The following is a 14,906-nucleotide window of genomic DNA, read 5'->3' as shown; positions in this document are numbered from 1 at the left end:
CCACCTGCATTGTAGTTGTCAGTGTACCATATGGTGTAACTTCATGTGTATTGTATCGACTTCACATCAGGAGACGTGCAGCCTCATGGAAATATTGTATTTCTCAGACAAGGCAAGACAGGACCCAGCGTGGTGCTGATCGTCAGCAAATCATGACCTCTAGTGGAGGAGATCCATTGCACAATCTCACAGCATCATGAGAAGCCGGCCTGGAAAGTAAAGTGGCTGCAGGTTGAGAAGAGTAGCTCGGGTTTCTGTTGGTGTTCTTGGTGTTCTCAGGCAGGATGGGATGAATGACCTCTGTTGTCGTCATAACATGAATACGCGAATAACAAATAAACCCTAAATAGAAAATAGAAAATGGTAGAGAGCAACCATGGTAACGCTCTTCAGGTCACAACTATCGACTTTGAAAAAACTGCAGTGGTGGTGGTCACAGATTTAACAATTATTTAGTGGCAATCAAATGTTTAGTATAGTTGGTGTTTACAACATGAAAATATAATATTACAAAGATGATATTAAAACTGTAAAGTTATAATAAAGGAAAAATGTAATGCAGTAAATCATCACCTGCATCTTTAGATACCGCTCCAGACATTACGAAACATAGCAACCTAATATAAATACAAACTTTTTTTTAACTTTACAGGAATGCATTGTTGTATGAAAGGTGCTATATAAATGAAACTCAGTTGAATATGAAAAACTGTGATTTTAAATGTAACTTGTAACTAAAGCTGTCAGGCAAATGCAGTGGAGTAAAAAGAACGATATTTACCTGAGGTGTGGTCAAGTATAGGTATGTAGTAGTAGTTGCACAAAATGGCAATAACCACATACAAGTACCTTAAATTTGTACTTAAAGATTAAAGTATTCATATAAAATATGACATGACCAGTCCTGTACTTAAAATTTACTTAAGTAAAATTAAATTAGCTTATAGTTAAGAAAATCAGTGGTGGAATGTAACTTAGTACATTTTCTCAAGTAATGCATGTAATCTGGAAAATTCCTCCACCACCTCCTTTCTGTACTAAGTTCACTATGAAGCAATATTATAGTTAACTTTATTCTCTGAAATTTACAGGTAGTTTGGATTTGTTTGATTGAGATAAACTAATTTGTTGGAGGCCTCCAAGTGCGGTAGGGGGCGGTATGTTCAGCTTCATTGTGACTGGTTCTGATTATCCAACGAAGAAGAACAACTTCCGTCATAATGCCCCGAATACAGGAAATAAACAAATCCAGAGAAGCCCAGAGGAGGGAAAAGAGAGCATCAACCCAGACCTGCTGCTCCAAGGGGCCCCAATATCTGTAAGACTTTTTTTTCCAAAACCTTTCAAGTGTTACAAAAACATTTAAAACTTCTCAGTTAAAGTGTCAAACGATTTCTCACGTTTGTAAAAAGAGTTCAAACCTGTCGCAGGTGCAGCGGGAGCTCGACTGTTAGCCGAAACGACAACTTTTGCATAAAGACTTTCTAAAAACAGAGATAATCTGCAAGTCTGCTACTCACAGTATTCGTTAACTTGTAAGAAGACTGACATTTAAAAATAAATAAATAAATGCTTTCATGTTACTTTTATCTGCAGACAGCAGCCGACCTCGTTTTGAAGAGGAACTAACTCGGTGTCTCTCTTGATTGTGAGAAGGGAGCTCCCGGTTCAGTCTCTTTTGTTGAAAGGTTTTCTCTCAGTCCTCAGGGACTGATATATCAGGCCTCCACCATGATGACGACGAAGAGACTGGACAACCTGGAGGTGGTGTGCGAGTGGGCTTCATGCGGCTTCAGGGGCCGCAGCATGGAGGAGCTGAGCGACCACATGTCGCTGCATCTGAAGGATTACCTGGGAGACAGAGACGCCCTGGAGGAGCTGGGTGAGTGAGGAGGACACCCGAGGACACGGTGTCCAAAAATGAAACGCACTCAACGGAGAGCTTATTTGGTAACTAAGACAACAAGCCAGTCATCCGGTGTTACATTATTGGTAAAAGGTGTATTCCGTGTGTATGACTTTGTGTGCACACGTGTTTTTGTTGTTGTTGTTGTTGTTGTTGGTGAAAAACTAAATGTAAAGTTAGTACAACTTCTGTAGATCTTATCAAACGTGAGAAAGAGCACCATTTCTCAGCCACGCCGACGGTGTGAAGCATGCTGGCTTCTTGACTTTCCTCTTTGAAAGAAGGCTCAGTTGTGTTTATGAGGCTGCACAGGCCGAGTTGCGTGATCATAATTGTGCAGGAGGTTTTAGCAGTGAAATATTTTTGCACTGAAACATCTGTGAGATTGCAAATGGAATAGGAATAAAATACTGTGTCTGTTTCTCGTCTGCTCAGCACACAGCCGCAGCTTGTTTTTCTGTTCATTATAGGTCACCGAGTTTCAGCTTTTTAGTCGGTGAAAATCAGGGAAGTTGATGTTTGTCTTGGAGAGGAAACCCTGTGGTTTAAGTCCTCCCTGACTGATTTCATTTCTTACTCCTAGCTTTTGCTTCCATTTTCTATCAAGCCTTCATCTCCACTGTCGTTTCCTCGCTCCTGTTGCTGTGGATCTTCTCTCTATTTGTGACACGCAAACGTTGTCGTCAACCGCCAGCTCAGGATCAGGTTCTGGGTTCTCTGTGGTCAAGTAGGCCTGCTGTTACTCTTCTTTTGGACTGTCGTTGTTCTTTGTCTGTCAGAATTTCCATGATCTTTTTTCAGTGGTAGAGTGGGAGCGCTTGTTTCGATGCAGCTGACTTGTCGAGTGAAAATTGCGGCAGAGTCGTAGGCAGAAATGAGATCGTTTGGGAGGCAGGAATTGAGATTCAGATTTTGTTACGAATAATTCAGTCTGAAGGCATTTACTGAACCGACATCCCTTTTTCATGAGGATGAATGAACATTCATGTCCATTTTTTAGCCATAAGCGGTCCAATATCAAAGTCCTCCGTGTACATTTAGTAATAACATGTCCTTATCTGCTGGTTCACTCTCTTTGTTCAGATGAATATGCTTGTCTCTGGAATGGATGTGAGTTTCTGTCCATGGGGATCCCTGCAGAGCTGGAGGTCCACGCTTACTTCCACAACTACCACGGGAAACTCAAGTTTGTCGGGTCCCAGCTGCTCAAGTCCCGTCCCGACCTGCCCAGCTGCAACCAAGGCGTGCACAGCAACAATCTGGTTCCGGAGGGATCCGATGGGTACAGCTGCCAGTGGGAGCAGTGCGATGTAGGTATTTTTTTATTTTAAGTCATCCGTTGGGTCACTTAGAGCTCGATAACACTGCTACTAATATGATATTTATGCTTTTTTTATATTCATACAGAGTACATTCAACAATCCTGAGTGGTTCTACCGACACGTGGACAATCACGTAGAAAGTGCCGAGCCACAGTCTCTGTCACAACAACAGCAGGCGCTCTTCTGCCACTGGGCAGGTACGACCGGGTCGGAGGAGGTTAGAGAGAAGTTCGTGTTCCTTCACCTGCTCTGTGTGATGTCTCACGTTTCTGTTACAGGCTGCGAAGCCTTCTTTAAGATCCGGTACCGTTTGAGGGAGCACATGCGGAGCCACACTCAGGAGAGACTGGTGGCCTGTCCGACATGCGGCAGCATGTTCTCCAGCAACACCAAGCTGTTCGACCACCTCCACCGGCAGGCCGAGCCCGTAGGTGAGACGGAAACCCGGGCCTGAAAAACATTCAGAAGATGGAGGTGGTTCTGCATGTTTTAATGTCTCGCTGTACTCATTCTGACAGAGTCGCTGGTTTGTGAACATTGTGGCAAAGCCTTTTCCAGCGAGAGGCTTCTGAGAGACCACATCCGTCAGCACGGTAACGACCGCCTTCAGTTTTAATACAGAAGAGATCGGATCAGGAATGATAAAGGGGCAGTTCCCTGCTGTGTGTCAGTGGGATGATGAGGCAATTGGTTTTTGAAATGTTGTCTTATCCATGTGTTTCACCTCGGCCATTTGAACATTTAGCATGGTAACATCGATGGAAACCAGTGAAATGATCCGAATTTATGATTTCAGTTTTCATCAAATTGTTTTTGTTTTAATTTTTGTTTTAATTTTGAAGACGATTTAGTTTCAAAGTGCAAACAGCAGTTGACAAATCTTCTCGCCTCATTTTATATCACTTCACCTGACTTTCATCTGCAAATAGATTATCATTTATTATGGATTAGCACGCATTTTAATTGATTTATTTTTCAACAAACATCTTCAGAATCTTTCTAACATGCTAGTTCTTATGAATCCCTCAATGAAAATGATGAGTGTAAGTGTCTGAAGTAAAAAAAAAAAAAAAAAGGTTCATCACTGATGGACCAGATGGTTGACCAGTTGTCAGTCAACCATTCCTTCTTCTTCCCGTTTTACTCCCAGTGAATCAAGTCAAGTGTCCTTTCTGTGACATGACCTGCACGACTCTGGCAGCTCTGAAGATCCACATCAGGTTCCGTCACTGTGACGAGAGGCCGTTCCCGTGTGACTTCTGCGACAAAAGGTAAAGCTCGAAAGCAGGTGACCAGAGGGGTGAACTACGAAGAGAGATTAGTGGGTTAGCGAGGTATGTTGAGACTAAAGCCAGGGTTGTCAGTGTCACAGTGTCTTTTAAACTGGCTAGATCACCATGGTAACTGATGCTGCAAACCTAACCTGATCCGGAGCAGGTTATGTTGGAGATATCGGATCAAACGTAAGAAAGTACCGTTTACTGACCAATCAGATCTCTCGGAAAATTGTCATCACCGATCGGAGAAGATTCAGTGGAGCTCAGACAGTCCTCTGAGGAGTGAGATGGTCAGACAGACCTCTGAGGAGTGAGACGGTCAGACAGACCTCTGAGGAGTGAGACGGTCAGACAGTCCTCTGAGGAGTGAGACGGTCAGACAGTCCTCTGAGGAGTGAGACGGTCAGACAGACCTCTGAGGAGTGAGACGGTCAGACAGACCTCTGAGAGGAGTGAGACGGTCAGACAGACCTCTGAGAGGAGTGAGACGGTCAGACAGACCTCTGAGGAGTGAGACGGTCAGACAGTCCTCTGAGGAGTGAGACGGTCAGACAGACCTCTGAGGAGTGAGACGGTCAGACAGACCTCTGAGAGGAGTGAGACGGTCAGACAGACCTCTGAGAGGAGTGAGACGGTCAGACAGACCTCTGAGGAGTGAGACGGTCAGACAGTCCTCTGAGGAGTGAGACGGTCAGACAGTCCTCTGAGAGGAGTGAGACGGTCAGACAGACCTCTGAGGAGTGAGACGGTCAGACAGTCCTCTGAGGAGTGAGACGGTCAGACAGACCTCTGAGGAGTGAGACGGTCAGACAGTCCTCTGAGAGGAGTGAGACGGTCAGACAGACCTTTGAGGAGTGAGACGGTCAGACAGACCTTTGAGGAGTGAGACGGTCAGACAGACCTCTGAGGAGTGAGACAGTCAGAGCATTACACACACACACACACACACACACACACACACACACACACACACACACACACACACACACACACACACACACACACACACGGAGAAGACTCCGGTAAAGTGAGTGACTTGACAAAAACTTGTTACATTACTTCTTTTTCATTCATTCATTTGTTTATTTATGTATTTGTTTTTTGTCTATCTATCTATCTATCTATCTATCTATCTATCTATCTATCTATCTATCTATCTATCTATCTATCTATCTATCTGTCTGTCTGTCTGTCTGTCTGTCTGTCTATCTGTCTATCTATCTATCTATCTATCTATCTATCTATCTATCTATCACAGATTTAAGAACGCGCGTGATCTCCAAAAGCACACCGAGGTGCACAACGAGGGGACGGTGTACCGCTGCACGGTGGAGGGCTGTGATTATTCCTGCCACACATTCCAGACCATGAGCGCCCACTTCAAGAGGCTGCACGAGGTCGGTCAGCAGCACGTCACCGCTTCAGATCAACATCAGCACCTGCTGTCATAACGAAGCTTCTTTAATTCACATCTTCTCATGATATTTACCAACAGGTTGGGGGGATGTCCAAATACAAGTGCCATATCTGTGATAAGGTCTTCTCTTGGTGTTACACTCTCACTCTTCACCTCCGTAACAAGCACGAGTTGAAGTGGCCGTCTGGACATTCCCGCTTCAGGTGAGTCGCTTGTTGAAGCTGCGAACAGGTTCTGTGCACGGCAGAGTCGGACGTGTCTCTCATACAAATCTCCGGTTGTTTATGAACTTCCTCGGATCGTGGTTTAGTGGGAAAGATGCTCATATTGTAGTTTTAAAAGAACGACCGTGAATTCACCCCCCAGGGTCAGACTGTGACCAGCGAGTTCTACTGGGACCTTCTGAAGCACACACACACACACACACACACACACACACACACACACACACACACACACACACACACACACACACACACACACACACACACACACTGGTGTATGTTGACAGTTTCATCAAACCTTGTCTGAAGTTTGCTGTGGTGTGTTTCCGTGCACGTCCTGGTTGAATTCTGCTCATCGCCGGTCATTCATTTGAGCAGGTAAACAAACGTGTGACCTGGAAGAAGTTAAGAAGTAAACCTGGAAGTCTCTATGAAAAATAAACGCGTTTTAGATCCACTCTGCTTCTCATCTCCTGGGGTGCACCAAATGTACTTCAAGTCAGTTTAAGATAAAGAGATGTTTATTGAGGCTGTCTGCCGTCTCTCCTCACAGGTACAGGAAGGACGTGGACGGCTTCCTCAAAGTGAACATGGTCCGGTTCGAGACCGTAGAAGTGACGAAGGAGATCATGAAGAACATGGCCAAGAAGCCGCAGAGCCTTCGGAAGAGTCAGAGAAGCAGCAGCCGGACGAAGAGGGCGGCCGTCGCGCCGGAGAGCGGCCGCAGCTCTCCGGCAGGATCCTCCTCGCCGTCCTCCAGCTCCTCCTCCTCGTACTCCTCCGAGCTGTCGGGAGCCGAGGACGTGTCGCCTCACGGCAGCCCCAGAGGCAGCGACTCCCCTGTCTACTGCGTGATGAGCACCATCCCTCACATCGAGGACGAGCCCGGAGGACTGCCGCAGGAGGACTGTGAAGGCAGCGGGACCTCTGGGGCGGTCCAGGCTCTGACGGAGGTTGCCAGGGGACTCGGCATGGACGTGGTTTGACCGTCCACTCCGCCCGGTGGTCAGGACATGGACATCCGGAGCAGGCGCTCACGTAGCTCTTATGCAATTTGTCTGTTTTAGTATATTGTGCTTTGAAGCTCTCGGTGGAGACTTCGTTGACTCTTCCTCCCGTGTTTGTACGTTACATCCAGATGTTGACCGTACACCGGTCGTAAGGACCCCAGCTCCTGTTGATGCCGCAGCGTAGCTTTCTAACGTCTGTGTCTATGACACTGCCTTTGAAACATAAATTAATATTTACGGCAGAGATTACATGAATGGAAGGATTTTAAAAGCACTAATTAACGGGTTCAAATGAAATGTTGTTCTCTGCACACCGTACGCAGTTTGACTGACTTGTTTAGCAGATGATTTCAGTGGACATTTGTTTTTGTTGGCGCCTTTGAATGTTGCTTAATGTTAACGTTTTAAATACATTTTTGATACAATAGTAAGATTTTCAAGTTTTTTATGTCTTTTTCTTTTCATGTTGCAGCTCGACTGGAGGGTCCCAGTGTTTTTGGTCCATACTGAAATATCTAATCAACTAAAGGGCAGATTATTCTAATCTTTTATCTCGTGCCATTATCAGGTCAAGATTTGAACTTGTCCGGTACTTTATTTTATGACCTGTCGGCCTAAAATGGTGAACATCAGCTTTGTTGTTGTTAGCATTCAGCTTAAACTACAACCTCGCAGAGAGACGAGCATTAGCATGGCTGCAGACTAAAGGTCTTTCCAAAAGAAAATAAAGTGCCATTTTTCAGCCCGCAATCAAAGTACTCATGACAAAAACAACAGTTAGAAAAAAATTCACTGACATGAATTAATGAAAAAAAAAAAAAAAACACCTTCACAGTGTTAGCAAGGAAGGTAGCAATGACTTCATTAATTAATTTTAACTTGGCTGCATTTCATTGTAGGTGTGCAGATTACCACCTTTTTTTTTTCTTTTTTTTTTCACTCCAAACATGAGCTTTGGTACCAGCGGTGACGTCGCCCGTTGGTTTGTGAACGTTATGAAGCCTTAAGTTCGGATTTTGTTGGTCGCCATCTTGCTGGTTCGGAGCGGTTTGGTACCGCCTGACCAGTTCATATAACACACACACTGAACCCAACTTTAAAAAGGAGCACTGGTTCGACAGTGTTGGAGCGTCGCTGAGATGATGCAGAAACCACAATTTGATTGTTGTTGCAGACGTGTGAGAGCCTGGGGCCTCAGGGTGGGATGAGGTGGTAGGAGGCCGCCAGGAGGCCGGGACAGAGAGTGGACATCTGCAGAGGTGAGGACACTTCTCTTAATGTGAGTGTTTCCCTCCGTCGGCGGTAAACGCAATCTTGCTGACTCGCATCCACAGGGCAGTAAAGAGGGGGTGAATAGAAACCGTGAAAAGCATCTTTCTGCCTCTCTGCTATGACGGGTATCCTGACGGCTCTGCAGGTGTCCACTGAATAGTCTTTGAGGACATTCTGCCCAAAGTGAAGATCCGTTTTCTTCTGCGTGTCCCACATCGGCTCCCACAAAGCAGTTCGGCGGGGAAGCGCTTCATCACCCGGGCAAGAGACGGTACATCTGCTGCTGTCGGGATACAGAACGGATAAATCGCTCGTGTTCATGTGGTGCACTCTGACGTTGCGTGATGGATGCGCACGAGCTGAGACGAAGGGACCGAAGTGGCTGTCCACAACGTCCCGCTTCATCCTCTTCACTTCGACGAAGCTGTCGGACTCCAGCTGCCGTTTCCTGCCGAGGATCACCTTCGGGTACCGGGATTGGTCCGCAGCAGGTAAATCCTTCGTCGTGTCAGTTTGGTAGCTCCCGTGTTTCTCATCGGGTTTCTCTTCCCAGTGCCGGTCCGACGGCCGGTCCGGCTTCTCCCTCCTGGTGGCTCGCCGGTGGAAAGATGCCGGTGAAGGTGTGTGAAGGTAACTGCTGCTGTGGCTGATATCTGCAGGTATTTCCCCAGTTTCACTCCTGTCACCAGAGGTTCCATATACAGAGAGTCCGCGTGGAAAGTCTATGTAGAGAGAAGCAGATTGGCTTTATAATGTGACACGTGTGGTGCTGTTGTCTGAAGGAATTTCTTCTACCGATGGCCTCAAACTCACCTAAATATGGGTAAATGTAGGAGTGCTGGTGTTGTTCCTGATGTTGTACGGAGTCCGACAGACCGGCAGCAGGGTGCTCGGGTGTCATCTCGCAATGAAGACCGTCGAGGTTCTGCTGCACTTTCTGTAAAATCAAGCATCAAATACAGATTTTAAAGCACAGCTTACTTTACACTTGGAACTCGGAGTAACATTACCATTACATTAGTTTTCTTCTGAATCAAGTAAATTACACTAAACTTTTATAGTGAAAATTCAAAGCAGTCCTATTCAGACATTACCTCACTGTATGAAATCATATGAATAAACTCTTCATTTAGTTTTTACCTTGAGTTGTTTGTGGTAGTAAATCTTCCATGCTATACAGACATGCATTGCCCCCCATCTTCCTCGAATCTGGGAACAAACAAGACAGTCGTTTTTCACCTTATTCTACACAGTTCTATCAATGATAGCTGCGATTTTACTTTTAAAAAGGTAACAAAAGCAAAAGTAACCTTTATTATTGAAATCACCGTATTAACAAGTTGGTTTTGACTCACTGTTGATCTGAAGGACTTGGTTGTTGCTCTGTTAAAGGCAGTGACGGGAGTGAAAGAGGACCCCAGTGTTCCTCTGGCAAAGTGTGTGTTTAACTGTAGCAAGAGGTCAAAATGGGTGAAACATCTCAAAGGGTAAAATGACCAGGAAGAAATAACATTCAGCATCTGATGGGAATTAGTACGGGGCTTTACACAATGACCATTAAGTAAATGTTAACAATACAATGAAAACAAATCTCCTTACATCTCTCTCCTGAGCTCCCATCATGGTTGCAGGACGGCCGAGGACAGGTGCAGGACAGGAGTGGACTGCAGGCATACAAACAAGTGAGGTTTCAGGATGACAATGGACTTTAGAGCAGGAGATTTCAAAGTCCTTTCATCAAAATCCAGAAAACTATTTATTTACATTTTGGCAAATTGGCATCATTAAATGTTTGCTGAATTAGCTTTTAGCATTTCCTGTCTTCACTGTATTCAAAGACACTTTTCAGGTTAAAACGATCAAAGCAACACAAAAAAAGTATAAATCACGCAACAATCACCTTAAAATCTGCTAATAACAGTAAAAACAAAATGAGTTAAACATTAAAAACAGCTCTAAAATGGAGGGTTTTCATTTGTGATTTCAATGAATAAAAGTCAAATAGTTCCCAGCAAAAAGACCATCACATAATTTATGGCCATTTATTTTTTTCATTCATGAAACTCTTGTTGCATCTCTGCCTCACACTCTCCTCTTCAACTTTACTTGAAGTTTAAAAAACAGTTAAAAAATGTCTACTCTCAGGGAAACTAGTAGTAGCAGGAACTTTACTGGACAATTTGTCTCACAAATCTCATGTAAATGACATCATCCTGTTAAATTGCATTACAGATGGTAATCCAATTTTCAGTGTGCCAATCCATTTAATTAACTTAGAACCCATCCGTTCCAAGGACACATGATTAGTAATGCTGTTTGTGATGCAAAGTGAAAAGTGATATGCAGCATATCTAAGAGAGAAGAGACGAAAACGCTCGAGGGTTATGAATTTACCATGTTGCAGTGTCATTTTGTGAGTCTAATGCAGAGAAAACAGGGATCTATCTATCTATCTATCTATCTATCTATCTATCTATCTATCTATCTATCTATCTATTGTGTACTTTTGCCTACAATCTGTTAACTGACATAATTAATCAGCAACTATTAATCAATTAGTAAAAGTTATTTCCAGCTTCTTATATGTGAATATATGCTGTTTTTCTTTCTTTCTTGTCACTGTAAATTTAATTCATTTGAGTTGGGGACCGTTTATTGGACAAAAACATTTGACGATGTCCCCCGCCCTGGACTTTTGTTTTAAACTATTTTCTGACATTAAAGGGAAATAATCAGCAGATGATCTACGGCCGGTTGCAGCTATAATCAATGTTTTTAAGCATAATTGACAGCTTGTGGCCGTACAGTATAAAACAACCCCTTAAAAATAAAACTCAGGGGGAACTTTTGTCAAAGAGTCGGAATTCTCTTAAAAATGAGAATTTAATGAAAATTGCTTGGCTTGTTTTTCATTGTACAGTGATGTCTTTGCTCCTGGAAATCACAGTGTCCTCGCCTGCGTTAAAACCTCTGAACATATAATTGTCGTACGATGAATGCCCGTTGAACCTCTCGGCTGCAGCGAGCCAACAGCCTGATCCCTCCTTTCTCACAAAGACAAGATTAGCTGGAGGTTACACAGCCTATGTTCTTTAAATTGTGTCCCTGTCAGCGGGCCGCAGAAATCTCTTAATCTCATTAAGGGAACTGTTTGGGAGCACAAACAGTGAATGAGGCATCAGCGACGGCTCGCGGTGTCACCCGAGGCCACGCGGAGCTGCGCTGCTCGTCTCCGGGATCAGAGGACTTTATTTATTATTTATTCAACCCATGTAAAGCCATATTTAATACATTTTAAATCTAAAATCAAATTTCAGAATAAACAAAACACTAGTTTTTAATCAGTTTAAGTGTAATTTTATTATTTTGGCGAAATTATTGTTACATATCCTTTTTTTTTTTTAAATTTATATATACTGTATATATTTTTGGGGAGAATAAGTTCTACCATGGCAGGCCAAAATAAAAAAAAAAAGTGAGGCATCTCTGGTGTCGAGTTAACTGATTCTGAAAATAATCGTTGCTTGCAGCCCTGAAACAACTGCACAACCCTAAATTAATAAATCATGATTAACTTAATGTCAGGAAGAAAAAGACCACATATGTTCTGCTTTTCTATAGTTTTTGTCAGAATTTAGTTGCATACAGATAAAACTTCTGTCATGGTTATTGTCCTGTATTTTCTCCACCGGCCAAAAACAAAATATGTTTGCTTTATAAAAATGTTTCTTACCTGTGGTGGGAGAAAAAAATGAATTCGCTTAATATCCAGAGGGTTGAAGTTTTTTTTTTTTTTTTTTTTTTGTCCCGTCAGTTTATCAGCTAACAAAGACAATAAGAACATCCGTCGGCTCTTGAGTTCAGGGAAGTGAACTCCGCCCGGTGTCCTTCTGCTACTTCAGCGAGGCGGGGACCACCTGTCGCCGTGAGCCGGTGTCACCTGTCTGCAGCCCCTTCACTCAATTAGTCGGTGTTACTTTTCAACACCAGGAAAGAACATTAATTACTCGTAGAGGCTTAAAGTAATCCCCTCAGCCCCATAAACCTCTCTGAGTCAGTTTAGAGAAAGACAGCTTACGTACACAAAGACAGACTAGAAAACAGTCACTGGCTGCAGTCCATATATGTGGTATAATAAGTGGTAGTCCGCTGCAAATTGCTTCAAAACCAACGCGGCTCTGCCTCTCCAGGAAGCGTGTTGTTTTCTACACAATATATCTAACACACTGTATGTATAAACTGCAAACTAGAGGTGGAGTTCTTTGGACAACCTTTATTTATTTTGGTCCCATTGTCAATATCAGTACAGTTTTTACAGCTAATGCACGGTAAACATTTGTTGTGATTTGTGAGGTGAATGCATCATGAAGAGACCAATGTAGTATATGATCCTCAATCAGTGATCATTTTTGAAGGTGTGAGCAAACTTTAAAAGACATAATTAAAGTTTAAAAAAACATTCTTATTCTTTTATCTTGAAGGTCTGAAGAAACGGTAGATTATTCTTTCATCACATTTCTCTATAAAGTCCTGATAGTAATGTCAGATTTTTAAAAAATGCACACTGAGATCTTATTTCTCTACATTCAGTAAATATATGTACAATATAAAGTCTTGAATTTAAAATGCCTTCATATAAGCTCTATGAAAGGCTCCAGTGTGTCTGACTGGAGAACTGATAAGAGAGTCCAGAGTGACCTGCACGGTTTGTTTCACCTTATTGAAATTCCCCAGAGAAAGTAATTAAATAAATACAGGATAATCTAGAATTAAACACCATGAGGTGTGGATTTCTTAGGTATAAAAAGGGGAGTGTTCGGTAATCTCATCAGAGACACTTTCCATGGAAACCACCTCTCACGTTTAGCTGACTCGGTAAAAGTATTTTCTTCATCTCGTTTTGTCTTTGTTTATCAGGAAACTTTTCTATCTGCTGAATGATCGACTTTTGAGGAATCTGAAGACACCAGGCCCAGTTGGACTTTCTTTGACACGACACCACTCTTCTGTGTTGAATATCTAAACACATGCATGCAGAAACCACAACAGTTTTTAATGGTAAATAACAAATGTTCCTCCAGTGAATTTCTCTGAACTAACAACGGCAACGATGCGAATGTCACCGCATCAAGACGAGTGCTCATGTCTTCTAACATGTGATGCATCAGTTGTCTTGTATGGATCCTATTGACTCTGGTTTCAACAACTGAAACAAGATTTCGTATTAATGTTATTGATAGTTTGGGGATTAATCCACCCACACTCTTTGCAAACCCTTTCTACCTTTAAAATAGATTGTTTTCAGCTTGTCGTTTCTATTTATGCTCATATAATCTTGTGTTATTGGGTGACCCTTCGTTCTTCATCAAACATTGATAGTTATTATTTAAAAGTGAACTGAACACCCTGATTTTCTTTTTATTAATATTTTCATTTTAAAGAATCTGAGATTACAGAATCAAAATTTTAAAAAATGAATATCCTTTGCGCATTTAAATTCTACCAATATATTATACTGGTATAATACAATAAGTACGAATGACAACGATAAAATAATAAGTAGAATATTACCTTTAATCAGACAGCAGCTCATTGCTGTCATTAATGGAACTTCATTTTCATCACTCAGCTCTTTTGGTTAAATTATTACAATAATTAATCAGTTGCACCGGTCGCTGGGTGCATGTAAGGTCACCGTGAGGCTCAAAGTGGAGACGCAGTTGGTGCTGGACATAATCAGTGTAAGAACATCTCCAAAATGTTTTCATCATCAGTATCGTCATCTTCATCGTCATCATCGTCAACTCACAAAATATCTTCATCGGTTTGGTTTTCCACATGAAACAAAAGCACTAAACACTGATTGTCTGATTGCTGCGATCTGGCTCTTTGTCTTGTCCTCAATTCTCCAAGCACACTTGGCCACCCTTCAATGGGATCTCATTACGCGGAACATAAGACGCTGATTGGATGAGACTTTAGGATGACATGTTCTCCTTGATTAGTTAATTCCTTTCCCACTACCCACCCAAATCCTGTTAGTGTTGGCACGGCGGTGTCTTCTCCGCCAGCTCTGTTGTTCATCTTCGGACCAAACACTCACCGTTTGTGACCCACAGTTCACCCGTGTGCCAAGACTCATCTCACGACTTAGAGCAGCTTCTTCAGAAATGAGACACAAGGAAAATCTCTGCTTATTGTTACATTATTAAATCCAGTAAAGGCACTTTTGGACCAGGTGTTTTTGGATGTGTGTGATAACTGTGCAGGATTCTCTCTAGTTGCACTTGTCACAGCAGAATGATTCACACTTTTTTGTAACTTCCACCTGCCCCTTCGTACGTTTGGATTCAGTATAATTAGCAGCATTAGTCCACCCCAACGTCAGTCTGAACACCAATCAGTAAGGTTTATTAGAAATACCTCTGAGCGTCTTCGATGTCTACCACTGGCCGCCTTTCAGATTGGTTGAGTAAAC

At 42.9% G+C, this 14,906-nt stretch overlaps 1 protein-coding gene across 1 annotated transcript; it reads left to right on the top strand.

Moving 5' to 3' along the window:
• The first annotated feature begins 1,250 nt into the window (after positions 1–1,250).
• Positions 1,251–7,729, top strand: LOC138629333 (histone H4 transcription factor). Its single transcript, XM_069712954.1, has 10 exons — positions 1,251–1,318; positions 1,708–1,882; positions 2,990–3,216; positions 3,314–3,425; positions 3,507–3,659; positions 3,747–3,821; positions 4,379–4,499; positions 5,764–5,902; positions 6,001–6,125; positions 6,700–7,729. Exons 2-10 carry the CDS (start codon positions 1,732–1,734, stop codon positions 7,130–7,132), a joined length of 1,536 nt encoding a protein of 511 aa, XP_069569055.1. The 5' UTR covers positions 1,251–1,318; positions 1,708–1,731; the 3' UTR covers positions 7,133–7,729.
• The last annotated feature ends 7,177 nt before the right edge of the window (positions 7,730–14,906 follow it).

This window comes from Brachyistius frenatus, unplaced genomic scaffold (assembly GCF_029030835.1).
Source record: "Brachyistius frenatus isolate BFR_SWC_R1_liver_20210118 unplaced genomic scaffold, ASM2903083v1 Contig_114, whole genome shotgun sequence".
Taxonomy (NCBI): Eukaryota; Metazoa; Chordata; class Actinopteri; family Embiotocidae; genus Brachyistius; species Brachyistius frenatus.
Note: the sequence above shows the minus strand (reverse complement) of the source record. Positions and strands in the feature narration are given on the sequence as shown.

Bases quoted from the DNA above. Each gene is read 5' to 3' on its own strand.
- LOC138629333 (XM_069712954.1), top strand. From the start codon at position 1,732: ATGATGACGACGAAGAGACTGGACAACCTGGAGGTGGTGTGCGAGTGG. The intron at 3,822-4,378 runs GTAACGACCGCC...TTTTACTCCCAG, and splicing joins AGACCACATCCGTCAGCACG to TGAATCAAGTCAAGTGTCCT. The intron at 4,500-5,763 runs GTAAAGCTCGAA...TATCTATCACAG, and splicing joins TGTGACTTCTGCGACAAAAG to ATTTAAGAACGCGCGTGATC.